At 46.9% G+C, this 27,508-nt stretch overlaps 1 protein-coding gene across 1 annotated transcript in view; it reads left to right on the top strand.

The window, feature by feature from the left end:
* Window positions 1-4,061: 4,061 nt before the first annotated feature.
* The window catches only part of LOC149124577 (uncharacterized), a 133,982-nt gene continuing 110,535 nt past the window's right edge, over window positions 4,062-27,508 (top strand). Inside the window, exons 1-2 of the mRNA XM_089303300.1 lie at window positions 4,062-4,163; window positions 4,519-5,243. Of these exons, the coding sequence (XP_089159426.1) occupies window positions 4,062-4,163; window positions 4,519-5,243 (827 nt within the window). The remainder of the gene's footprint in view (window positions 4,164-4,518; window positions 5,244-27,508) is intronic.

Here is a 27,508-nt window from a genome sequence, read left to right as displayed (position 1 = left end):
TCTGTCTCTACCTCTCTCTGTAACTCTATCTTTCAAATAAATAAATAAAGTCTTAAAAAAAAAAAGGACACAGGTGTCTGAACCTATGTCTTAAAAAAATTAAAGATGCATTTATATTTGAAGGTCATAGTTACAGAGAGACAGAGAAAGATCTTCCATTTGCTGGTTTACTTTTCAGATGGCTGCAATGGCCAGGGCTGGGCCAGGGAGCTTTATCCGGGGTCCCATGTGGTGGCAGAGGCCATCTTCCATTACTTTTCCCAGGCCATTACTAGGGAGCAGGATTGGAAGTGGAGTATCTGGGACTCTAACTGGTGCCCAGATGAGATGCCAGCATTGCAGGTGCAGGCAGTGGCTATACCTGCTGTACCACATGTCAACTCTTTATCATTTTAAAAAATATTTATTTTAACCTGTGTCTTAACCACTAGGTCAAATGTCTGTCCTAGGAGTTGTATTTTTCTAAAGTTATAGTAACCAAAAGTACTTCTGTGTTTATAAGTCGAAAAAAATTGACAAGGCAGAAAGTAAGACATTTTAAGTGGAGTAAAAGTAAAATGTTACATTAAAATTATCCAAGAATACAGATATGCTGGGTCTTTGCAGGTATAGAAATTCATAAATTCATGAGTAACCATACAAATTCATTGATGGATTGAATGTAAACTCTATTGCATTCAAATCTGTTCCACTCTGTCTGGATCCCCAAGAATAGGTAATCCATAACTGCCGGTGACTACATGGTCCATTTTCCTTTGTAATTTTCTTGATATCCCCAACCTAAAAATCTGACAAATAGATCAGATTTTACATTATATACCATGTGGTACCCTAAAGGATTACTATTAGGGAACAGGAAAATGAAATACATAAAAACACGTTGACCAGTAATAATCAATTATTACCCAAATGGTGTGTTTATTTAACAAAGGGTTTCATTAAGTTGTAGTGGCAATTCTAGTGGAAGTCTGTTGCACCTGGGCAAGTGATAAATTATGCTTTTTGTTTGTTTTTTCTTGTTGTTCCCCAGAAAAAGGATAGCTAGTTTGCAGGCTCCTTAAAAGTAGATACATATATTTTACATTTTATTGGTAACAAACACAGTGTGAAGAACAGAACTGATTATGAAGTAAGTATTCAATACATACTTGTTTGGCTTACTGATCTGCTTATGCATCTTCTTGGTGATGATAATCAAATAACTTATTTGATTAAAAACAGAAGTGTGAAGACTAGTAAAGCTAACCCTTCATTTCCCTTTAGCTATAAAATGTCAGTGTGCAAGAGGGATCCGTAATTGAGTTTTTAAAAGATTTATTTATTGCATTTGAAAGGCAGAGTGACAAAGACAGAGGGAGAGATGGAGCTCTTCCATACACCGGTTCACTCCCCAAATGTCTCCAACAGCCAGGAACTCCATTTAGGTATCCCACATCAGGAGCAGGAACCCAAGTAGTTGGGCTTTCATCCGTTGCCTGACATAGGATGTGGGTATCCCCAGCCACTTCACCTGTCTCACAACACCTGCCCCTATAATAGTCAGAGATTCTTAACCTGAGGTTTAGAGCAGGATTACTTAACTCCTAGCAATTTTGTTGGGAAAATTTTTTTCATGCTCATATGTTCATTTTTCCTGGTGCTTTCCTCTGCTAGGAAATCACTAACTTCAAAATGATAAGAGCCATTTTTTTTTTAGCATATCCACTTGCATGCAGCCCACATGCCAGCACTTGTGATTCTAAAGGCAAACCTGCTTTTCCTTAGAATGAACTACAACATCATTTCCCTGATTTCTGCCCTTTTCAATGGTTCCTGGCCTCTCCAGTCAGAATTCAGCTGGTCTGAGTAGTATCTGGAACAAGGCAATGTATCCAAACAGGATGCCTTGAGACTGCTGCTTGTTCCAGAGCTACAGGCTGCATTGAGGTGGCACTTTGTCTCTAGCTGCAGGTCAAGGTGTTTTTCATCATTTGAAACTCTAATGGACTAAGTGATCTGGGACCTAATTATGGGGTAACTCATCTGTAGCCTTATGCATGCTCACAATCACTAAACTCAATTACAGAACTTCAGCTAACGGTTTCTGCCTTCTTCCTTGAAAGAATTTGGGGCAATCGGCTCCCAGCATGAGAAGTTGACTTTGGAATTCATGGTACATCTCACAGCCTAAATGTACCAGTCTTCAGAGGTAGAATTCTTTTGCTTTTTATTTAGGCTGACAGAATCAATTAATCAGATGTGATCAAATCAGTTTAAAATGTTTCTCCGCACACCCCACCCCTTTACAATCCTGTGTTTTAGAGAAGTTAATGTGTGACTAGTTTATTGCACTGCTGCAGATTGAAAAAAAAGCAGTTATGCTAAAGAGCATTCCCTTTTAAGGAAGAAAAATAGGATCTTTAGGAAGATGATACTGATTCTCAGTCCAACTGATAATAACATATGACAACAAATCTCTCAGCTATACATTGTCCTATTATCTAGTATTTAAGTAGCACAAGAATTACAGGTTGATAATGTTTTAATGCTAGTTGCTTCTCCAAACTTTTAAGTGGGTCAGAAATAATGTATACTCTGTGCATGGACCTCTTAAGTTTTTGCACCAAAATAATCTGTTAAATCCATTTTCCCATGAACTTTTTGAAGGACCCTAATATCTTACATTGTTTCTCTTTTCATTGTTTACTTTTAAGTGTCTATTAAACAAATAGTGTCTTTAAATGAATACAAATTAAGAGTGCTCTACTCCTCCATTCTTATTGTTGGCTTCCCACGAATGTATTTATTTTTACAAATAAAAGACCAGACAGCTCCCTTTGCTGGTCATCAGAGAAATTACAGCTGTGTTACATTCTCTCATCCCACGGAATTATACAAGGATTTGGAAAGCCAGTGACATGCTAAAAGCCGCTTTCTAAGGAAAACAAGGCTTCCTGCGTATCTTGGAATTCTGATGCATATCCATTCCATAACTTGGCTGTCAGAGGTCCATTCTGAGCACCAGATTTTCTACTCCTTCTCCAAGTTTTCAAGCTTCCTTTCAAGTAAAAATTGGAAATATCTAAGCTTTCAACCTAACCAAAACACACACACACACACACACACACACTCCAATATCACAACAAATGTCTCCTAAGAAGACGGTAAATTGAGTGACATACAGAAATCATTTTCAGGGACCCCCACTACAGAGCACACGGCAGCACTCAAATAAATCCATTTGAATCTTCACATTATTTCAGTTATATGTCACAGCTGTGATACCATGGGCAGAGAGGGAAGCAGCCGGCAGAAGTCTGAGCTCAAAGGAGTGGAAACGTAGCATGGAGTGTAACACTGCGGACTTTCCCTTTCCAAGACCACTGCACATATACCCAGGTTGAAGAAGGAAGACGCGGTGCTGGCAGGGCGAGCAGTCTGGCTGCCCCCGTATGTGATGACCCGTGTCTGGGGAAGGGCTGCTTTAGACAAGGGACAAGATTCTAGAAACATGCATTTCTCCTAAAAATTCTTTTCCTGGTCCTCTGGTCCCAAAGAGGGAGCAAAACTTTCGAATGAATGCTGATAGTCACATTTTGAGACGATGGGCCGCCCCCTCCCCAACCCCCACCCACCCGGGGTCAAAATGAAGCAGAGTTTCCCCTTCTGACATCCAGGCACCCAGCCTAGCCCCTCGGGGGTCCCTGCCCAGCTCTCTCGGCCAGCCCCTTTTGGTCCCTTTTTTGTACCATGGGTCAGTCTTTCTTTGTTTTCTTTGAACCGGGAAAAACAGCCCAAGTTAAAATCTAGCCAGCCCAGTGTGGTGGCAACGACTTTCCCAGTATCCAAGGCTTTGCCTTCAGGGTATGTGAAGCTGGAAAACCATGTCGTTCATTCAACATTTATGGAGAACACACTATGCACGCAGTACTATGCTAGGTACTGGAGGCCATGAGGATGCAAAACCCAATCTCAGCCTGGAAGATTCTTGCTAGGAAGGATATATCAAGTATCAGCGGGACCTTATCACCCATGGAGGAATTCCTGGGTGAAACAAATTCCACTCGGCATTTAAAACAAGCATGGAGAAACAGGCTAATAGCCCTGGGCATCTTTTAAAGGGCGAGACCTGCTTCCCAAGTTTATCTCTAGGGTATTACGACGTGGCTTTGAGGAAGCCTGGAGTGGGGGCAGGGGAGTTCACGACTTGGATGCTTGCAGTTAGCTGAATTCTAACAAAGAGGAGGCTGGCACTTTTAACTGGGAGGCGGATAACTTTGAGGAAAAGTGGCTTCCAAGAAGGAGGGGGAAAAAATTAAAAAAGGACAGATTCCACCTGGAGTGGGGAGCCCGCCCTCGACCGCAGGCGGTGAGGTCCCGGCGGCTCCCCTGGCCGCCTGCGCCCAGGCCAGGCAGTGGGCTGCGCTCGGCCCCATTCCACCGCCCACCCCACGCCCGCTCCAGACTGGGGTCGGCCACGTGCGCCTGGGCTCCCCGCTGGGGCCGTTAGGGACCCCAAGGCCTCCAAGGTCGCCATAGCAACCGTGGGGTTTCCTCCCCAGCTCTCGTCTCCCGGCGCCCAGGGGAGAAGTCTGGACGGCGGCGGCCGTGGCGGGAGCGAGCGGCCTCGGCTCCTCCCTAGAGGTGGCGGCGCGATCGTGGGCTGCGGGCGCCACCTCTGCTGCATCGGTGGCTGCGCGCTCCGCTCGACTCGGGCCGGCCCCGATCCCGCCGCGCTGCCTTCGCCTCCGCCGCCGCCGGCCGGCAGCTTTCTTCCAGCGAGACCGGCGTTCGATCCTCCCCCCACCCCCAGCTTTACGGATTTCCGGGGGCGAAGAATTTTGCCTCGGTCCCTGCCAGCATCCCTCGGCCTCTCTCCCCCTCCCCTCAGACTCCCCCACCCCGTGGGCGCGCGCGCGCGCGCGCACACACACCCTCACACACACACTCACACTCGCAGGCGCGCGTGCGCACGCCCGCGCGCCCCGAGCCGCGGAGTCTCCAGCGCCCCTCGGCAGATCCCCTCTCCCGGGCGCGCCGCTACTCACACAGGCTTCCAGCCGCCACGGGGCGTCCTCTGTCTGCAGCAGCGGCGGCCGAGGGGACGGCGGCCGCAGCCCGGCCCGTCGCGCAGCTTCGTGCCCGGGACAGACTCCGGGAGAAGCCGAGGAGGAGGAGGACGCCGAGGCTAGGAGGAGCCGTGCCGCGCCCGGCGCCCGGCTCCGCGCGGCAGGCTGCCTTGGTTCCCCGGACCGCGGCCCCAGGTGAGCAGCTCCGGGGCCCGCAGCATGCCCCCCGATTGTCCGGGCTCGGAGCGAGGGGCTCCCCGCCTCTGGCCCCCCACCCCACCCCACCCCGGCACCGGGACGGAGGCTTGGAGGGGAGTGGGCGAGGGGGGAGGGGAGCGGAGCTAGAGGTGAGGCTGGTCGGGAGGGGTACGTGGAACCTGCGGGGCAGCCCGCTCTCACACCCCGCATCTTCCCTCTCCGGACCCCAGCTGGAGCCCGGTGACTTTTCCCAGCCCGGGGGTTCCCGGCGCCCCCCGACAGCTCCTCGGCGGCGCTTTCCCGGCTGCCCGCCAGCCGGTGCCGGCTCCGGGCTCGGTGCCCGCCGCGCGCCAGCCGCCTCCCCTGCACCTTGGACAGCGCCGCCCCCGGCACCCCGTCCTGCGCTCGCCGGCCCCCTCCCCTCCTCTTTGAAGGCTGTCGCCTGCCTCCCTGCCTCCAGGACCGGCGCTCTGGTGCAGACTGTAAACTTTCCGGTCTGCTCCGGCTACTATTGTTTTTATTTGTAAGTGTCCCCTCGCACGGGGCACTCGGACACCTTGCACAGGTCTTGCTCGGCAGGAGCGCGCCCCGGCCCGTCTAGCCCCAGGCACCGGAGGCTTGGGGTTAGCTGGACTCGGAGCCTGCCGGGGTGCAGAGCCCGCGGCTGCACGCCCGCCGGCTCCCCGCCTCTCCCGACACGTGCGCGCCTCCCACGGACGCGGCCCCTCCCCGACCACCCCACGTCCTCCCCTTGCACGGCCACGGCTACCCCATAGGTTGGACACCCGGGGCTCGCGGGTCCTGATTGGCTGAGGGCGCAGCCCCGCCCCCTTTCGGAGGGGGGTGGTTCTGGAGTGTTGTGGTTGTCATCCCGCGGCGAGCACATGGGGGAAGTGGGGTCGGCCCGACAGGGGGCGAAGCCTAGCGGGGTGGGATCCCCGCGTCCCCCTGTGTGTGGCCATCAGCTACTCTCCTTACACTGGAGGACACACCTGGGCTTTCTCTTTTTCTTTCCCTCCCTCAATTTTTCACTGCTGTTAACATTAAAAAACAAAATAAAAAACCCAAACCTGGCGTCTAACCGTAATTTTATGAAGCTTGTATTTGGTCTGTGGTAGTGGTTTTTTAAAAAAAGATCTCGGAGAATGCGGGAAGCAAGTGCGTAAGAGGGGGTTTCGTGGCAAACTGGGCTGAGATTTGAGTCTGGTAGTTTGGAGGGTGCTTAAGGGCTCTGAGGAGGGTGGGGAAAGGGGCAGCAAGATGGGTTCTTGGCGGAGAGACACAGGTGAGAAGGCAGGAGGTCGCTTGTAGGGTGAGGTGTGAAGGAGACGCCCGGGCGGACGCTCGGGCCAGGTGGGTGCGTTTGCGTGAAAACACCTGTGTCCGGGAACGTGGTTATTTAGTTCAGTATTAGCACACGTTCCTTTTGCTAGCACCGCCCTTTTGAGAGGAGACTTTATAGTAACAACGTCTGTCCGCATCATGGATAGTGCTTTTTCCAGTTTCTTGTAATAAACAGATTTGCAAGTGGTAATGAATTTCCAAAAGTGAAAAGTCCCCTCTAGTGGGACGCATTCAATAGTTAACGTGCTTTTGAGATATTGTGAGGAAAGACAGATGAGCCCTGCGTGAAATCCAGAGATTGTTCTGACATTATTTAGGGCCTTTGCAGAAATATATATGTGTATTTAAATGGTCCTGATTTCTCTTCATTTCAAGGCCTGATTGCCTCTGGCGTCTTCCAGCTTTAATTCCTTCAGGCTGTTTTGATGTTGTGTCTGTACATCTAAGAATATTGTAATTCTTATCTTTAGAAGCCTTGTCAATGCAAAACAAACAGCCACTGATGCAAGTTAATGTTGACAACTTTATATTGAGTACACTGTGTGCTATTTTATTTGTAAACTGGAGAAATATGCAACAGTAACATAGCACGACTGTTATTCCCCAGGGACCCATAACAAAACAAAGTGGGGAATCACATGAGGCTATTCCAGGGAGAACAATTCAATTACTTTAAAGACGAATACATTTTAAGATTCTTGGGTGTAAACAGCAGCCCTATTTGAATTCTCTCTCTACATGCTGGTAGCGCATCATATCAAGTAAAACAGCATATTAAGTATGTTGGATGATTTCAAAGTAGATGGTAAAGGCTCTCCAGTTATTATGTTTATGTAAGCCGACAGAATTATTCTACTGACTGCAGGACTTCATGTTCCAGGGACACTATTTGAAACATCTGACAAATTGGAAATTATTGCTATTGTTAGGAGAAATAATCCTACATTTTTGTTTCTCTGGTTCATGCCTTGATTTCCCCCAGGGGTTAGTATTCCAGTTGTAGGCCTATGAAGTTTAGATGGGCTTATAGGTAGAGAGATTTGTATAATTACAGGTACACAAATGCATTTATGCAAAATATCTGCACTTATGTCAGCACACCGTTATATATTTACACACATAATTTTAGGATTCATTCAATGCGTTTGTTCATATATATGCTATTGTTACGCTTAGATTTTTCCCCCTTATTTCTTGTCCAAAAGGTGGCCCTGTTTTAAACTGTAGAAAGCATTATCACCAGTAGAATTGGCCAATAGATCATGGAAACAGACAATAGTATTTTGTTGCCTGGCAACCACCTACTGTGAATGAAAAACAAAGCCCTGACAGCTGCTTCCACATCCTGATACTCATACTGTAGCTCAGGCATTGCAGCCCTCCAAATGAGACAGGTCTAAGTTTCATGTGTGGAAGGTGAAGCTGTTTCTTTTTTTTCTTGGATGTTTTAAAAAGAATAGTAACGTTTTTATTCTGATAAGAATAACGTTGTTATTGCGGGATGACATGAAGCCTCTAACTTCAGTTGCCCTCTTCAGGCTAGAATCAACTGAAAATTTCAAGATTGGGTGGAGTGTTTAGATCCTTCTCATTCTTCCCTTTTAGTTACTAAACATTGTAAGCCCATTCTCTGCTGCCATCAGGTGCTGGTAGGATATTGCACAACTTGAGTTCTCTGAGATACCTTAAATGGATGACAGGACTTTGCTGCTGGGAGGGAAGCAGAGGGGGCTGCTCTGACCTAACCCTTTCATTTTAAGAGACACTGAGGGGCCGGCACCGTGGCTCAATAGGCTAATCCTACACCGGGTTCTAGTCCCGGTCGGGGTGCCGGATTCTGTCCCGGTTGCCCCTCTTCCAGGCCAGCTCTCTGCTGTGGCTGGGAGTGCAGTGGAGGATGGCCCAAGTGCTTGGGCCCTGCACCCCATGGGAGACCAGGAGAAGCACCTGACTCCTGCCTTTGGATCAGCGCGGTGCGCCGGCTGCAGCGGCCATTGGAGGGTGAACCAATGGCAAAAGGAAGACCTTTCTCTCTGTCTCTCTCTCACTGTCCACTCTGCCTGTCCAAAAAAAAAAAAAAAAAAAGACACTGAGGCAGAGTGAGGAGAGTGAGGTGATGGGACTCCACCTGCGTGACAGAGCCAGGCTCAGGATGTCTTCCCCTGGCAACTCTTGAGCCTTTCTACCCTACTTTCCTCCTGGAAGTATTCTTTGTTTTATATGCACATAAAGTTTATAACCCAGTTTTTTTTTTTTTTTTATCTCAACATGGATCTTTAAAAAACGAGAGTAAAAATTTAATTTTGGTAAACTGGTTTTAAATGTATGCGGTGTATTCTGCTTTCAACCTCCAAAAGTCTCTTGACTCCCACCTCATTCCCAGAACGAGGACACCCACTCCCTTGCTTTGCTAGTGTTCATAGTTTTGGATAACCTTTAATATAATTTCTTATTCTCTGTGTGAATTTATAACTGGGATGAGATTGAAGATGGTGTTGATCGGTTGGTATGCCTGCAAGACTTTAAACATTGTATCTAATTAGCCAGTCATTTGTTACAGTCCCCTGTCCTTTGACACAATAGACAGATTGTTGGTGTAGTGATCTGGGCTCCTTAAAACAGGTGGCACACACTGGGCTGCAGGATTCTGGCTGCAGTCTTTCATCACAGCCTTGCCAAAGGTGTTACCCGCCGCCTATTAGTAGAGGGTGAGTCATCTGTCTCTGAGAGAGAGCAGTGCAGGTTGTTTCTTGATTCTAAAATGATAAATAGATTATTGGGTGGCAAACTTGGAGCACATATGCACTATTGAAGCATTTCTTCTAAACTCAGGAAATGTATCCTGTATGTGATGCATTTCCAGGTTCCTCATGTAATTTTAATAAGTCTACTCCATTGTTTATGAGTCATGACAAAAGCAAGCACTTAACTTTAACGGAACACCTTAAGTAGATAAACCTGGAGAAACAGTGTAGCGAATAGTATTAAGTACCCCTGAAGAGCCGTTTTCACCAGAAAAGATGCACAATGGCAGATTTGTAGGGGGCAGTAAATTGATTTACAGCATGTTTAATCTAGTTTTAGAAGCCTGCTATTAACATCTAGCTAAAAGGGTTTTCAAACAACAGTTTGGCAGGTTTCAGGGTAACTCACTGTACTCACTGTCTGGATGTAGTGTGCCATTTGTTCAGGAAAAGTACATGTTCAGGACCTCTCGAATTGATGTTAATTTCAAGGGTGCATAGTGGGATGTTAAATATTCTGTGGTTTATACATTTAATGCACTGGACTCTTGGAACTCAATTAACTTCCCTCCCCTATTATCATTTACAAGATAATGTGTGTTTATGTGTATGTATAAAAAGATACATAATACCTGCACATTCTTTGTTTCTGCTCTTTTCATCCTTGTGATGGAAAACTAAAGGGCCTGATTTTTTTTTTTTAATATGGCAAAGAGGACCTTAAACAAGAGATATTTACGTTTTCAATTTTCGTATGTCAGCTTCTGCTGTTATAACCTGTAAACTCTCACCTACCTATATAGAATGATTGCTAAGAACAAGCAAACAAATGAATATATGAGCAGCATCTGTGAGCAGCTTCCCGTTTGCTACCTTCCATGCTAGCTGGAAAAGCGTGTTTCCTCTTTCTGAGACTCACTACCACTCACATCACATCCACATAGAATTTCATGTCCTGTAGGTTTTTATTTTAAGGTTAGACAGGAAAGTATTTGGGTGAACTCTGCATCATAGTTTTAAAGTAAAGATGATGTATTCAGATATTCAGAAACGTAGTAGCAAAGGAAGATTTAAAGGGAATTATTCCCTTTTGGAAATTTTCACAGTTATGCTGACAGTGTAACCCATGGCACCTAAAACAGTGCCCAGTACCTACAGCACAGTTTGGCATGTGGTAGGCACTCTGTATATATATTTTGTGAATTAATGTACCTTCCCTCCCTCTTTGTGTAATATTGAAAACATACCAGCCTTTGTGCAAATAAAGTATAGAGGATGAAGACAAAATTACTGTAGTTTGTAATTATTTCTTTCTAAAAACTCCAAAATAGCTAACCTAGTGATATTTCGGAGCATATTTCTTGTCAGTGTAGACAGTTATACCAGGGCTATTGATTTTCCCCAAATACAGCCATCCTAAGTATAGAATAGCTCTCTAATAGCCCACAGCAGCATAACAAAGATTATAGCAGCAAGTCCAAAGGAATACTTTATTTAGTTGGTGCTGGAGGGTGAAGTTTGCTAGCCCCGGTGTAATTATCCAGGCTGGCGTGTGGCCAAGGTGCTGTGGCTAACATCCCCAGCAGTGGGAGAAAAGCCCCCGGTAAGGTCTTTAATGACTGAGTGGCCGGAACCTCTGCTTTGGTTGCGATTGCCAGAGAGCATCGGGCAAGCCTCAGAAGCCATCATGCACCTGTGGGACAGAACCCAAAGGTGCCATCAGGGCCCACAGCCAAAGGAGGAAGTCGTAGTCCTCAGCGTCAGTGCCACTGAAGCAAACCTGTCTCCTAATCTTGCTGCCGTCTTCATGAAGTAGATGGGGAGAGGTCGTGTCTTTGAGACTGCCCTGGCAGGATCCCAAGGTAGGTAAAATCTGACATACTCATACTGCCTCTTCCTCTTACTGCACACCTGAGGTGGATCAACCTTAAACCAAAAACCTGGAAAAATTTTTGAGTGTCAATGAAATAATACAAGTAGGAAATTCCGCATCTGACGTTATCAACTTTTGTCTCCTGGTCCCAAGCATTTTGGATAAATTAAGGCAATGAACCTGTATTATTCTGGAAGGATTCCTGAGTTTCTTGTGTATATCAGATATTCAGTACATAAAATGTTCACGGAAAGTGCATATTATGAAAAATGTATTTGAAAATTTTAAAAAAGTTAGTGTCAAAATAAATTTTTAATTCCATTTGCCCACATAACATTTTAAAATACCCTCATGTATTTAATTATAATAGTGGAATTGTACGTACTGTTTTTAACAGATAGGGAAGATTACTTTATGGTGATTTTATTTAGGGAACTTTTAAATATCATTTAAATAATACCATACTATAGGCATTTTTGTTTGGAGATTATTTCTTTAATTTTTATTGAACATTTATTATATGAATGGTAGTGTATTTGGCTATGGGGATCATAAAGATTCTTTTTGAAAAAGTTTATTCATTTTTACTTATTTGAAAGGCAGAAGAGCAGAGACACGGGAGGGGGCATGTGACAGGAAATCTATATTTTCCATCTATTGGTTCACTCTACATACTCACACAACACAGCGCTGAGCCTTGCTGAAGTCAGGAGCCAATGACTCCATCCCTGCCTCCCATGTGGGTGTCAAAGACTCACACGGGAAGAGCCAGCACCTGCTGCTTCCCAGGAGCGTTAGCAGGGAGGTGCTCATGGCAGAGAACATTGTGTTTGCAGGAAGTGCCCACATTCTGTGTGGTTTGACAGGTGTTGGGGTCAGTTGGTCTAGAGAGCAGAGCAGAAGACAGATCAGGGAGGACCTGGTAGGGTCCACCAAAGATTTTTTATGTTGCCAGTTTTTCTTAAATCTGCTCATTTATAGGAGTCCCATGAGATGCTTGTCATAATACTGATTTCTGAGTCTCATCTATGACCCACCAAAATTGCAATCCTAAGGGCTGTGGCCTGGTGGTCATTTCTGTAGTCCTATGACCTGACACCCCCTGCTCCAGTATGTGTCTGCCAGCCTCTCCTGTTCTCCCTGGAGGGGTTTCTCTCCCACAAGTATGGCAGCTTGGTGGCATGTTGTAGTTAATCCTCACAAGGGCAGGCCTCAGACAGTGACAGAAGACAGGAGGTGATAACTCTTGCATGCTCAACCCTCAGGCACAATAGCTTGATGCATTTGCTACACTGTGTCCCAGGGTCCCCCACAGCTCAGCCTGCTGGCCGCTGCTGCTTTAGCGACTGCCTCCCTTCCCCTCTTCTCTCCCAGCACTTCCTAGGATCCACTCCCAAACAAATAACTGGTGATTGAGTTCGGTTTCAAGGTCTGCTTCAGGGGGTATTCTTTAAGATATGCAAAATAGGGAACTACAGAAGGATAAGGTGAGGGTGTAAGAGGCGGGCATTGGATACAGCGGTTACGCTGCCACTTGGATCCCAAATCAAGGGTGTCTGACTTGAGCCCCAGCTCCTCTGTTTCTGATCCAGCTGCTTTCTAGCATACACACTGGGAGCCAGCCCCTGACCAGTAATTGGGTTCCTGTCACCCACGTGGGAGACCCAGATTGGGTTCCAGCCTCTTGCTGTTTTAAAGGCGTGAACCCATGGATAGAAGATTTCTGTCTCTGTGACCTTCAAATAAAATGAAAATAAGTGAATTTTTTAGAAAGGATGAGGGTATTGCTGCTTTAGATTTGTTGTCTAGAAAGATCACTCTAGCAGATGTAGAAAATGGATTAATGACAGAGGAGCTGGGGGCTCGGGGATCGGCTGGGAAGCAGCACTGCTCGGCCAATAAGGAGAACTTACGCTAAGGAGGTGACCTGGCAGGTAGAGATGCAGGAAGGGACTCGAGATGGATTTGGATGGAAAGTTGTCTGGAAGAAGTCAGCACGGGCTAGAAGCCTGGGGAGTGTGGTCACTTAGCTCACTGCCTGTCTCCAAATGAGCTTGCAGTCAGTCCTTCTCCCTGCCCCATTGCCCGCCTCTGCCCATTAGACTTGGCACCATGCAAGGATTGGGGATCCTTTGTCTTGCCTGTAATCTTAGTCAGGCTTCCTAGAGTTAAGTAGTATAATTCCTGGGCATAAATAAAAGACGAAGGAAAGATAAATTGAAGAATATAAATAATTCACCATCAGATCATTAAAGGAAGAAAGTTACATTTTCCAGGAAGGATTTGTAGAGTTGTAGAGGAGGAGAGTTGGGGAGCTATCTATGATTCATGGCCATTTTGTGATGAATAGTGATTTTTCCCCTTGCTCTTGGCCAAGAGGTGATTTTCATCCTCCGTCAGTTTCTGGAAGACCTGGCGTGACTCTTGATGCACTTATATCTATTGTTTTCCTTGCTGTTCCGATAGCCTATATTTTAGCTAAGTGAATGAGTGGCGGCTGGGGGTGGGGGGTAAGGCTCGTTTTTTCCCTCTTGTTCTGTCATACAGCCAGGCTTTTGACTGCAGTTTTCCCCTACTGATTCTTAAGTCACCAGCTCCCAACAGAGAGCCAGGGGCACAGAGAGTGGGAGAAAGCAAGCATCAGGCCACAGAGAGAGTAGTTTTGAATTAAATGCTTCATTATGTAATGAACAGGTTAAAGCTTGTTAGATGATATGAAGTAAGATAAAGGAGCCTTCTAATTGTCCCAAGAATGAATACTAATATTCTAGCTCTGTCTGTAATCAGAGATGTGAATGGTGAACCAAGAGCAAGCCGACACCATCACATTTTAGCCGAAGTAGTACCAAGTCAATGACAAAAGAAAGACCAAATTATGAGAAATTGTCAGATGGGCCCACAAAGAGCCTCCCTGGCTTCGCTTCACAGGGAGAACAAAGAATCACGGTGGCAGAAACACTGAGCATGCGAACGTGGGAGAGGCCGGGGACGTGATGGGTGAAGTACCAGGGGAAGGAAGACGCCTTGTGAAGTTAGGATGCTACGCACGTATTTGTGGCATTTCCAGTTATGCTTTTTATTTGGAGGTCATCATTGGTTGACATCTAGTTGTAAGGAATACTGTAGAGAGAGCCTGTGTACCCTTTACCCAGTTCCTGCCAGGGTAACGCCCTGTGAACCTGGAGTGCAGAATTACAGCCAGGACACTGACGTCTGTACAGTCTACCCAGCTGTTCAGACTCCCTCATGTCTACTTGAACTCATTTGTGTGTGTATTTACTTTTATGTGATATTTAAAGAATGTAAAAAAAGCAGAGCTTTTTCATTCTGCAATGAAAGAAAGAAAAAAGGAAAGGAAAAGAAAGGAAGGGAAGGGAAGGGGGGAGGGGAGGGGAGGGGGAGGAAAGGAGGAGGGAGGAAGGAAAGAAGGTAGGTCACCTGCTTGGACAAATCCTGATTTCTTTGTATCTGCAGTCAGGTAAGTACAGCCTGCGTTCCTCAACCTCCTTTCAACACTGATTTCTACAGAGCAGCCCCGGAGCCACCCACATGTGACCGGAAGGTCAGCAGTCCACGCCACAAGCCAGAGCTTCCATATTCCTCATTTGTGACGCCTGCATGACAATAAGCAGAGCTTTTGGAAGCATGGCTTCGTAATAGAAGTGTGCTCGTTCTAGCTCACCAGGACTCCCCCTGCCGCAGCAGCACGCCCATCCTCCCCTCCTGCGCTGGGGGCAGTATTCCCTGCCCTTCCCTCCTGCTCTCCCTGTCTGTACCTTGCAGGCTGCCCGCTCACTGTGTTCAGCTCTTGGGAGGCAGTGGGGAGAAAGGGCAGGGAACAGGGCAGAGCCAGGTACTCTTTTCTGTTCCCTGGCTTCAGGCAGTCTTCCTGGGGTGGGAGTCCCTGGCTGTAGCACAGCACCTGTTCGAGGGACCCTCCTACACAGGTTAGGGTTGCTCACCAGTGACCTTGGCCCAGGACTGCAGCAACACCACACGTGCTCATATCTGTCAAGCCTGGGGGAAGTAGTGGCTTCCTGATGCTGCTAATCTTGGAACCACCTCACTCTCCGGTGTTAGGCTTTCTGCGCCTCCATCCCCTGAGTACCAAGTCTCTGTATTGAATTTCCTCAGTGGAAAATACTTGAAGAGATTTCTGTTTTCCGACTTCGACATTTCCCAGTTTCTCAAAGCATGGAAATGTCATAAATCTGATGAGGTTTTTCTCATGTGACGTTCTGGTTTCTTCCACTGCAAGAATCTTGTTAGCTGCATCTGAGGTGGAAGATATCCGTGGGGCGGGCACTTGGTGTAGTGGTTCAGACGTCACTGCGGTGCCTGCCTCCCACCCTGGAGGGCCCAGTCCTGGCTCTGTATTTATAGGTATCTGTAGTTATAGTCTGAGCCTTGCCACTGGGCATCTCATACCCTTCCTGAGTTTTCATTCCCTCCTAGCTGCTGGTGTTCCAGACTTCGCTTTCTCTTTGTCACATTTATTTGACGTTTCGGCATTTTCCCTCCAATGCCTTTTTTTATTCTGTCCTTCAACCCCTTGCTTGCTAACCTTCCCTATCTTACTTTCCGCCAGTCATTGTTCCTGACCTCATCGCTGTGTGTAATAGCCTTCAGATATTACCGTACTGGTATCCTGACTCACTCCTGAATGTACTTCGGGTTACAGGTCAAACCTCTGCTTACATCAGGGTTTGCTTTTGCTGGCACTTCACTTTCCTGCGTACAGGTGCGTGTCCCGTGCATTTCCAGCCCCCTCCATCTCGTCGCCTGTAGAAGTGTGTGTGCTTCTGCAACAGTGGTAGGAAGGTTAACACGGATGCCTTGGGAGGAAAGGAATGTCTTTGAGTATAAAGCAGATTAAGAAGGTGAGTCAGAGGAAGCAGAGCAGTGGCCACCTTGGTAGTCACACACACTGCCGTAAGGAAGGGGACATGAAGGAGCAGTTTGGGATCCTTAGCGATGACGCTGGGGCAGTGTGGTGCTGCTCAGGCTGCACCTGTGTTGGATCACAGTCTTGGTCTTTGCTACTCCAGCAGTCCTATAATGGCCTCCTCCCTTCCCCTGCTTCCCAGGCAAGCACAAGGGATCGAGGGAAGGAGTCTCCATCAAGAAAACGCTTTAGAGGTGTCTTCAACTAAGACACTCCAAAGGGCACACAAAGCACCGGACTGTAGGTGCTCTGTCTGCAGATGGCAGGAGGAAGTTAACTTTGAGCAGAGCAGCACACACTGGGCATGCTCTTAAAATGAACAGGAGTGAAAATTACTGGACGCGAGGCCTGGGAAAATTCAAAGTGTTGGTAGAGGAAGAATTTAAGTATTGAAAAATTAGCCTGGGGCCAGTGCTTGTGGCTTAGCAGGTAAGGCCGCTGCCTGCAGTGCCGGCATCCCATATGGACACCGGTTCTAGTCCTGGCTGCTCTACTTCTGCTCTGCTATGGGCTGGGAAAGCAGTAGAAGATGGCCCAAGTCCTTGGGCCCCTGCACCCATTTGATAGACCGGAAGAAGCTTCTGGCTCCTGGCTTTCGGTTGGCCTACCTATGGCTATTGTGGCCATTTGGGGGCTGGACTAGCAGATGGAAGACTTGATCTCCATCTCTCTCTGCTTCTGCCTCTCTCTGGCTCTGCATTTCAAATAAATAAATAAATCTTAAAAAAGAAAGAAAAATAGCCTGTGGCCTGAGTAATGAATGTCCTCAAGCGCTGCTGTTCTGCTGCCCCTGCAGTGGGAGCTGGGCTGGGGCACGCACTTGTGAATGGATGGATCTTTCTGGAACCTGCCTGTAAGGCTGCTCGCTTGCCTGTGCTCTCCAGAGTCATCAGTGTTAGTGAGTGCTGGGCTGGAGAGTGGCAGATTAGGTGGCTCTGGGTGAGATGACAATGAAAGAGAAATGAGCTGATTTTAAAGGGGCATACGCTTGGCTGGTGCCGCGGCTCACTAGGCTAATCCTCTGCCTGCGGCGCTGGCACCCCAGGTTCTAGTCTCGGTTGGGGCGCCAGATTCTGTCCTGGTTGCTCCCCTTCCAGTCCAGCTCTCTGCTGTGGCCAGGGAAGGCAGTGGAGGATGGCCCAAGTGCTTGGGCCCTGCACCCACATGGGAGACCAGGAGGAAGCACCTGGCTCCTGGCTTTGGATCGGCGCAGCACTGGCTGTAGTGGCCATTTGGGGGGTGAACCAACAGAAGGAAGACCTTTCTCTCTGTCTCTCTCTCTCACTGTCTAACTCTGTCAAAAAAAAGGGGGGGGGATACGCTTGAAGGCAAGTAATTAAAACATACTTCAGTGTCTTGGAAAAATTAGCATTCTAGTGAATACAGTGCAAGACTAGAAAAAATATCACTTGCACACCTGTCATCACCGAAGAACCCTTGGTTTAGTAGCAAAACACCAATCACACCTGCTCTTTGGTGAGCATGTCCTCTATTTTTGATTTCTGTTCACCTCTCAGAACTGCCTGACCCTAGGGTCCTTCGTGTCCTGCTAGTACTCCGTGCACTACCCTTCAGGAAGGTCGTACCTGTGCCAGGGCAGCTCTCGGTGTTGGTGACATCTTGCACAGCCTGGTCTGCTGCCCGTTTCAGGTGCATCTTTCTGTAGAGATGCACTCCTGCTTCTTCCCTGACTCCTCAGTGATGTGGAGAGGCATGGAGAGAGAGCTTTTTAATGGAGTTTTCTTAAATGCGCATTTGGGACTGGATTCTGTGGAGTAACACGGTGCAGGTGCTGTGCACGTTAGAGAAGCTGTTTCCTGTGCGTTTGTTGGTGCCCATTCTATTATGTTGAGTTGACTTTAAGGAGTTTCTGATTTTCCTCACCTCGTTATTAAGGGAATCATTTGGACATGTATGTATTTTTAAGTCTTATAGCACAGTGACCAATCTTGATATGCATTTTCTAGAAGAGATGAAAGTTTACTGGATAGTCATTGTGCCAGATGAATATGTATTTCTTGTGCCAACTTCACACTAGTTGCTGGGAGCACAGTGGTGAATGAAATAATCACCATTCTTGTCCTCCTAGGGGTCCACGGTTTACTGGAAAGGGCGTTAAACAAACACAAAAGTAATTATGGAATTGGAACTCATGAGAAGTACTTGGAAAGACCAGGTGTTTCTGAAAGGGCACAGTGTGGGTGAAGTCATGGGAGGCTTGGATGAGAGAATTTTTTTTTAAATTTCTTAAGGGTGAGTTAAATTTCTTAAGGGTAATTGGGTGGAGAGGCCCATGTATGATACCCAAATGTGAGGAAAAGTGTGACTTTTAAAGCTGAAAAATGGCCAGTGCGGCTGGAGGGCAGATGAGAGTGGACAGAGCTGAGAATGAGGTTGCTGAGATGCGGGTAGGGCCACACTGCAGACTTTGGACTTTTGCTAAAGTGCAATGCGGAGGGATGGAGGGTTTTTGTTTGCTTTCCTTTTGTTAAAAAAAAAATAGATGAAATTCACATACCATAACATGAACTGCTCTGAAGTGAACAATCAGTGGCTTTGGTACATTTACAATGTGGTGCAACTGCCATCCGTATCTTTTCTGAAACATTTTTATCACCCTCAATGCACGGTTTCCATGACCCGTCAAGCAGCTATGGAAAGGGTTTTAAAAATTTTTTTTTTTATTTATTTACTTGACAGGTAGAGTTATAGACAGTGAGAGAGAGACAGAGACAGAGAGAAAGGTCTTCCATCCGTTGGTTCACTCCCCAAATGGTCACTACGGCCGGCGCTGTGCCGATCCAAAGCCAGGAGCCAGGTGCTTCTTCCTAGTCTCCCATGCGGGTGCAGGGCCCAAGTACTTGGGCCATCCTCCATTGCCCTCCAGGCCACAGCAGAGAGCTGGACTGGAAGAGGAGCAACCGGGACCAGAACCCGGCGCCCATATGGGATTCTGGTGTCGCAGGTGGAGGATTAACCAAGTGAGCCACGGCACCGGCATGGAAAGATTTTAAGGACAGTGATGTGCCCTGATTTGTAGTCTATCAGATCTTTCTGGTAAGTTTCTGGAGAAGGGATTGGCGAGGACAAGACTAGAACCAAGGAAACCAACTTGGAAATTAGGAGCATTGTCAAGTCCTTGGACAGGGGGTGGTGACTTCCTAGACAAGAGACCAGAGTAGGGCCCATGAACAGGAAGAGTAGAATGAGCCCAAGTAGGGTCCAATAATCAGGTGGATGATCTATAAGCGACCTAGTAGCCTTGGAATTATCTGCAGCACTTTTTCCCAAGGAGTGATCCCTACCCGGTACAGATGTATCTGGGATGTGTGTCAGCAATGGGGCTCCTTAGGCCCACCTCAAGTTACTCACATAGAAGGACTGAGGACGTTTGTGCTGGACTTGTAAGGACTTGTATTGGAGCTGGGGTTGGAAAACTCATTACCATCTTCTTTCCCATTCTGATACCTTTTAAGAGCTAAGGCTGCTAATAGTCCATCTAGGTGGGAGTGCATTAGAACCAGACACAGAGTAGACAAATAGATAACCTGGTGCGTGCTTGTAATTTTGAGTGGTAGGGGTGCCTTTGGGGGATGCAACCTTAAAAGTCAAATACCTAATATAGGCAATATGAACAAGTGTTTATTTTCTATTCTTTTCTGTCTCGGAATACTGTAACTCCCCCAGAATTGAACAGGGACTAATGGTGAGTAATGGCATTATCATGAAGTAGAGCATAAGTGCAGTAGAATGATTTATTTTTTTAAATATTTATTTATTTATTTGAAAGTCAGAGTTACACAGAGAGAGAGAGAAAGAGGCAGAAAGAGAAAGAGAGAGGTCTTCATCTGCTGGTTCACTCCCCAGATTGCTGCAATAGCCGGAGCAGTACTGATCTGAAGCCAGGAGCCAGGATCTTCTTCTAGGTCTCCCATGCGGGTGCAGGGGCCTAAGGACTTGGGTCATCCTCCACTGATTTCCCAGGCTGTAGCAGAGAGCTGGATCAGAAGTGGAGCAACTGGGTCTCCAACCGGTGCCCATATGGGTTGCCGGCGCTTCAGGCCAGGGCATTAACCCACTGCGCCACAGCACCGGCCCCCAGTATAGTGATTTATTATAAATGAAACATAGCAGCTGGAAATTAACTTGTAAAACCAAGCATCTTGGCATCTTTGCAGTTACTTTATGACTGTAAGTTTTCTATTACTTTAAAGAGATGTTCACATCAATGGTCCAATTTTAGAAGTCAGAGTTTTAGAAAATTGTAGTTTGTTTTTTGTTTTTTTTTTGTTTGTTTGTTTGTTTGTTTGTTTTGTTTTTGGTGGAGGGGATCCTACAAGTCACAGTAAGACTCACCAAGAAACAAATCAAGATTTTATCTTTGACTTCTGTTTTCTGCTTGTCTTTAATGAGTTTTGCTCACTCAGGGCTACCTGTTAGATCGGTCAGTTTCAGCCTGAATCTGTAGCACTCAGATGTTTCTACCCCACTGCTGTTCAGGAATCTTTAAAACAAACAAGCATTTTACCGAGATACAGTATCTATACCAAGAAGTGCATGTCAGGGTACAGATAAGTGAGGTTTTTGTCCTTTGATCACATTCATAACGAACACCTAAATTAAGAAAAAAACATTACAGAAATCTATTAAATAATCTCCCTCCCCAAATTTATGTAAGATCTTTAGCTATAGTTTTTGTTTGGAAAGGGGTCACGGAAAAGATCTACTCCTCTGGTTTGCTTGCAACCATTCCCTTGGGAGAGCACGAAGTGAGTCAAGTGAGACTGTGCTGCTGAGGGTAGGCGCGGGCCTGGGGGATTTACTTCCGCGAGGAGAGGCTGTGCACGTGCGGCAGCCCCTGCTAACCCACCTATCCCTTCCAGACACAACAGCACGCCCGCGCGGCCACCCCTCTGCGCGTTCCGGTGGCCTCAGGGGCCCCGCCCTCCCTGGGGCAGCTGTGTCCTTGCTCTGCCCAAGCCTCTCCCCCATGAGGATTCCCAGGACCTTTGCAGGAAGCCAAGATTTTCGTTTCTAAGAGGAGACGCATCCTTCTGATGAATGTTGTTTCCACTCTTCTAGAAAGACTGTTCGGGATCTCTGTCTGTGTTTCCCTTTCAGCATGTATAAATTCAGGTTTCAAAGTGGCTTTATTGCATCATCATGGAATTTTATAATGAAATAATATTTTGAGTGCCTGGCTAGTTTCTTTGATTTTGTTTCCTCTGGAACACTTCAGTTTGGAGAGAGAGATGAAGCAAAGCTGTCCATTTATTTTACACTGAAGAGAGAATCAGTAAATAGCCAGGTTTTTTTTTTTTTTTTAAGCTCAATTTCCCCTTCATGCCACACACACACAAATGCATGTACAACTGCAAGCACTATATAGAAGGAGAAAAAAAACAAAAGTAAAACTCCTTAGAAATCCTGTAAGAATCATTGCTGACATTTTAGTAGCATTATCCCAGGCAAATATCTGAGTTTCTGTGTCTGCATTTGTGTATGTGTGTGTGGTTCACATATAAGCACTATGTATAGATAGAATTCTAAATAGGTTGCTTTTCTGTATGTGCTACTTGGTTATCTCTTACTTTTTTCCTAATAACTTGTAGTAGGCATCTTTCCATATGTATATGTATATGTGTGTGTATTTAGTGTACATAGTTAATGACTGAATATCTTTAATAGGTGCCTTTCATTATAAGTAAGACAATTCCCAGGGCAAACTAGCAGCAACAAGAACAACATATTGGGGGCTGGCGCTGTGGCGTAGGAAGTTAAACCTCCACCTGTAGGGTCAGGATCCCATACAGGCACCAGTTTGGGTCCTGGCTGATCTGCTTCCAATCCAGTTCCTTGCTGATGGCCTAGGAAAGCAGCAGAAGATGGCCAAGTGCTTGGGCTGCTGCACCTACGTACGTGGCCTGGAAGAGGCTCCTGGCTCCTGGTTTCTGATCAGCCCAGCTCTGGCTGTTGCAGCCATTTGGGGAATGGACCAGCTGATGGAAGACTATCTCTCTCTCAAACTCTCAATCTCTTAATCTCTTTCTCTCTCTCTCTTCCTCTCCCCCCCTTTTCTCTCTTCCTTCTCCCCCACTCCCCTTCCTTCTACTCTCTCTGTAAATCTGCCTTTCAAATAAAAATAAATAAATCTTTTTTTAAAAAAGCAACATATTGAAAAATTGAGTTATGGAATTTCATTTTATGACTGCTTTGGGTTTGGGTAGATGTTTCTGCTGATGCATTATTCCTAACTGCAAAAGAGGAGATTCAGAATTCTGTTAGAAAAGACAGGGCAACGCCTTCCCGAGGAGGCAGCGAATGGCATCAGAGTGGACTCTAGGCTTCTGATAGACACTTGCTCCCACGTTTCCATTCTGAAAATCATTGCTGCTCTAAGCATACTTAATGTGCACGATTTTACACCTGTGCAGTTGTCTCACTGGGACAAGTTCTTATTAGAGAAATTGCTGGATCAGGCTGGCGCCGTGGCTCACTTGGCTAATTCTCTGCCTGCAGCACTGGAATCCCATATGGGCACCGGGTTCTAGTCCCGGTTGCTCCTCTTCCAGTCCTGGTTGCTCCTCTTCCAGTCCAGCTCTCTGCTGTGGCCCGGGAAGGCAGTGGAGGATGGCCCAAGTGCTTGGGCGCCTGCACCCCATGGGAGACCAAGAAGAAGCACCTGGCTCCTGGCTTCAGATTGGTGTAGCTCCGACTGTAGTGGCCATTTTGGAGGGTGAACCAAAGGAAGGAAGACCTTTCTCTTTGTCTCTCCCTCTCACTGTAATTCTACCTGTCAAATAAATAAAAATTAAAAAAAAAATTGCTGGGTCAAAAGATGCCCATTTTACATTTTAATAGTCACAAGGTATCTAAGTTATAAAACCACACTGTTGCCAATTATATTATGTTGGTGTCCCTCAACTGCTTGTTGTGAGGATCTGGCTTTTAGTCTCTGAATCTTTAAGTGGAGGCTTTAGGATTGAAGTGGCGTTTCAGGTGTTAACAGTTTCTCTGAGCAAGACAAATTGGAAGTGACATCACTTGCAGTTAATCACAGCTTCTGGGATGTTAAAATGTTTCACCAGGAAAGAGAAGAGAAAAAGATGGAATGTATTCTACCAGCTGCAAGCCTGGTGCTTGGTGGGTGTTGGCCCAGAGATTGGCTTTTCAGGAGCCCCTGAGTGCTCACCTGTGTCTTGTTGGTATAGCTGGCCCTGCAGTCACTCTGTTGCTATCTGCATCCTCATTCCAAGATGTGACATAAAAACCAGTGAGGCATAATTGGAAATGCCAGGAACTGGTGGCCGTTCATGCATTTACTCTGTACTCTCAACGATAGGTTTTTCTGAAATTCTTGCAGTTGAATGTAGTGAGAAAAAATAACTTGGAAGTCAGTGATTCCTGGGAGGGTAGGACCCTGTGTGCCTTGTCACCCTTTAGAGGTGGTGGTTGGGGACACTTGCTGTAAGGATGTACTTTCAGGGACCCGATGGCACATAGGTGCCCTTCTCCAGGGAAGCCTTTATTCATGCGAGAGAAATGGAGATTTGAATGGAATCCTAGCAGGAGATCTCAGACTTAATGTCTTTTGGAAATTTTCAGGCAAGGCTGCTTAGGCCATCCTATTTGATCTTCATGCCAATCTATTTATTTAAACAACTAGAGAAGACCAAAATCTAGAGTAAGTAACTCTTCACTGTCATAGGTGGTAAGTGGAAGAAGCCAGACATTTGGACCCTTTCTTCTACCGTGTGATATCCCATGATGCTCCTCTTCAAAATACAAGCTATAGATAGCAAAGTTCTTTTTTAACTGCTGATACAGAAGAAGGAATGCAGTGTTGAGTATTGAAATTGAGATAAGGCTTTGAGGAGATTCACCTAATAGTTGTAAATGATAAGAATGACCCTAAGTGTACATGACTCCAGTGAGGTTCATAACTTAGACAGAAAACAAGAAAGTTGGATGAACAGTGACAAAGAGAAGAGACTCTGCAGGAGGCACATGGAGAGGGGCCAGTTGGTAGAAATAGACAAGACAGAGTGCTATGGCGCATTGCTATGCTTTGAAGCCATAAATATGCTAAATACATAAATATGCTAAATACATTATTCTCAAATAGTAACCAATCATGATTGTCAAATTAGAAATGCCTATTATGGAAAGGTGCACATGACAGAAAATTTGATTACACAGTAGAGATGTTGGGGTTGGGACCAGTGTCATGGTGCAGTAGGATAATCCTCCACCTGCAGTGCCGGCATCCCATATGGGCGCTGGTTCTAGTCCCTGCTGCTCCTCTTCCAATCCAGCTCTCTGTGGCCTGGGAAAGCAGTAGAAGATGGCCCAAGTACTTGGGCCCTGCACCCGCTCACTAGGCTAATCCTCTGCCTGTGGCACTGGCACCTCAGGTTCTAGTCCCAGTTGGGGCACCGGATTCTGTCCCGGTTGCCCCTCTTCCAATCCAGCTCTCCGCTGTGGCCCAGGAAGGCAGTGGAGGATGGCCCAAGTCCTTGGGCCCTGCACCCGCATGGGAGACCAGGAGAAGCACCTGGCTCCTGGCTTTGGATCGGCGCAGCACTGGCTGTAGCGGCCATTTGGGGGGTGAACCAATGGAAGGAAGACTTGTCTCTCTCTCACTGTCTAACTCTGCCTGTTAAAAACAACAACAACAACAAACTTTCCTTAAAAAAGGAAAACAAAGAACAATGTAAACGAAAGCACCACGTTGTCAGAGTGAATGTGTATGCCTTGAAAAGGGAATGTGAAGGTCTAGAGTCCTTAGTGGAGAAAGATGAAGGCTTGAACTCTCTGGAGTTAGGTAGCACAGGGCCAGTTTCGCTGACGTTAAGAACAGGAAAGAGTTCTTTGTGGACCTGGGCCAAAAGAAGGGCCCTGGCTCTCTCTGGCTCTCTCCGGCTCTCTCCAGCTCTCTTCAGCTCTCTCCAGCCTCTCCCTGTAATTGCTGGAGGCCAGGTGGAGCTGGAGGGCCCTGCCAGAGTGAGTGGTCCTAGCGAGGCTCATATCGCATCTGGCAGCAAGAGTATTGCTCCCCTCAGGCTCTGGCGTCTGTGGCATCTGCCAGTGGACATCTGATGAGGAGCCATGGGGGAGCGAGCAGGGCTTTGGCTGGGGCCCAGCTGTTTGTGGCAGCCCCTGCTCCCCGCAGGTGCTGGGGTGGGAGCCGAGTGCTTTCTCCCCCACTGCTGCTCTAATGAGCCCATTACAGAATATCTGCAGAGATCTCTTTAGTCACCTTTGTTGGAAATTGACTCCATTGCCTAATTGCGCTGGTCATTAGGAACTTTCTCCAAATGCTCAGACTAAACTTTTCCTCTCCTTGGCCTGCGGCCGTGGCTGCTGGTCCTACTTGGCAGCTGCTGGGAGCAGCTTTGAGCGCTGGTTGAGAGTCCAACAGAAGCTGAATCAAGGTTGGCTGCCATCCTTCAGGGCAGAGCTTCTGGGCCCAAGGTTAGAAACGGCGCAGAGGCAGCCACTGAAAATGTCATTGAGCCTTGCCTCCACGGATGGCCTTCGGCGCCCGATGGGGACATCTGTGTCTCTGTGCCTAAGATGCTGCTGCCAACTTGTAGTGCTCCCGATCTGTGCTCCCGTCTCTGTAGTCTTAGAACCTTAGCGTGAAATATTTAGTACCCTAGGAAAGCTAAATTAATGGTGAGTCAGAGTAATTAAGGCAAAGTAAATAATCTCCAAGGTTCTCATTCCCTGTGAAACTAATTTCATATCTTATCCTTCATGTGTTAAAAATAGTTCTCTGCTAATTCAAGATGCCCGTGCTCTGTGTTGGTGAAGTGCACTTCAGTTCTGTTGAAAGGATGCAGATTAGAGAGTTATTTTCAATTGGGCAATTTTTTTTTTTTAAGAGACATTCATTTTGGCACCACAAGAGCGTGAATCTCTCCGAGTGAGCGGAGAGAGTTAGCTACAGCTGCAGCCGGGCGGAGGCCGGGCCACGAGCTTATGACAACTTGCAGCTGGGACAGGCTTTTCATCCTCTGAATGAGAACTCGAAGTTCCCACCCTTTTGTGCCTTGATGGGATTCGTTTAACTCTTGCAGGGCGTTTGGTCGCAGCCTGACCTTGTCTGTGTCCGAAGGTTGAGAGGCTGTGTTTTAAGCCTTCTGAGCACTGGGAGCATGGCTCTCCGACCATAAGTTTAACTATTTGTCATTTTAAAATAATCATGAAATATAAGCTCACAGTTCTTTCCTTATGTGTGTGTGTGTGTTTTAAGATTTATTTATTTATTTGAAACTCAGAGTTACAGAGAGAGGTAGAGACAGAGAGAGAGAGAGGTCTTCCATCTGCTGGTTCACTCCCCAGATGGCCGCAACAGCTGGAGCTGCGCTGACCCGAAGCCAGGAGCCAGGAGCTTCTTCTGGGTCTCCCACATGGGTTCAGGAGCCCAAGGACTTGGGCCATCTTCTTACTGCTTTCCCAGGCCACAGCAGAGAGCTGGATCGGAAGAGGAGCAGCCGGGACTAGAACTGGCACCCATATGGGATGCGCCGCTTCAGGCCAGGGCTTTAACCCACTGTGCCACAGTACCGGCCCCCTCCTTATGTGTTTTTAGACTTCAGTGAGAGAGAGAGCGTGAGTAAGCGAGCATAGAGAGATCTTCCATCTGCTGATTGACTTCCTCAAATGCCTCCAACAGCCAGGGCTGGGCCAGAGCTGGTGCCTGGAGCCAAGAACGCAGTCTCAATCTTCCACATGAGTGTGGTAGGGACCCAAGCACTTGATCCGTCACCTGCTGCTTTCCGGGGTGTGCATAAGCAGGAAGCTGGGATCAGAAGCAGAGCCAGGACTCAAACCCAGGCACTCTAATATGGGGTGTGGGCATCCTCAATGGCCTCCTGTTCCAAATACCCCAGAGGTTGTCTTTCTAAAAATGAGTTGCAGCAGTGCAGGGCTGATTGTACCAGGGCTTGAGAAGGTTGTGGCACTCTGACTGAATGCGTGGCTGGGATACTGAACTTCCTGAAAAGAATGTAACTGCTTTAGGACTTGCTGTTACAGCAGTAGTCTTGATCAAATGACTGTCTGTGACCAGAGTGTTTAGGTGGGAAAGAACAGTGGTATTTGAAGGGAAGCGTTTAACATGTAATCTGCAGGTGCCTACAGCTGAAATATGAGATCATTATCACTGCTATTGTGCCTCTTCAAAACCCCTGTTTATCTTTTGCTTTTCAAAGGGAAGTCTCAGCTCTTTGCTGGTCTTGAACTTGCTGTTGTGGAGAAATACAGTTCTACTTCCCAACGGTTTGAAGGCGGCAACAGGGCAGTGAAATATGCAGTGTTCCGTGTGCACCGCAGAGTGGATTTGCAAATA

Source organism: Oryctolagus cuniculus, chromosome 9, assembly GCF_051225735.1.
Source record: "Oryctolagus cuniculus isolate XC-2025 breed Fujian yellow rabbit chromosome 9, ASM5122573v1, whole genome shotgun sequence".
NCBI lineage: Eukaryota > Metazoa > Chordata > Mammalia > Lagomorpha > Leporidae > Oryctolagus > Oryctolagus cuniculus.
This window is presented reverse-complemented; position numbering and strand designations above follow the sequence as displayed.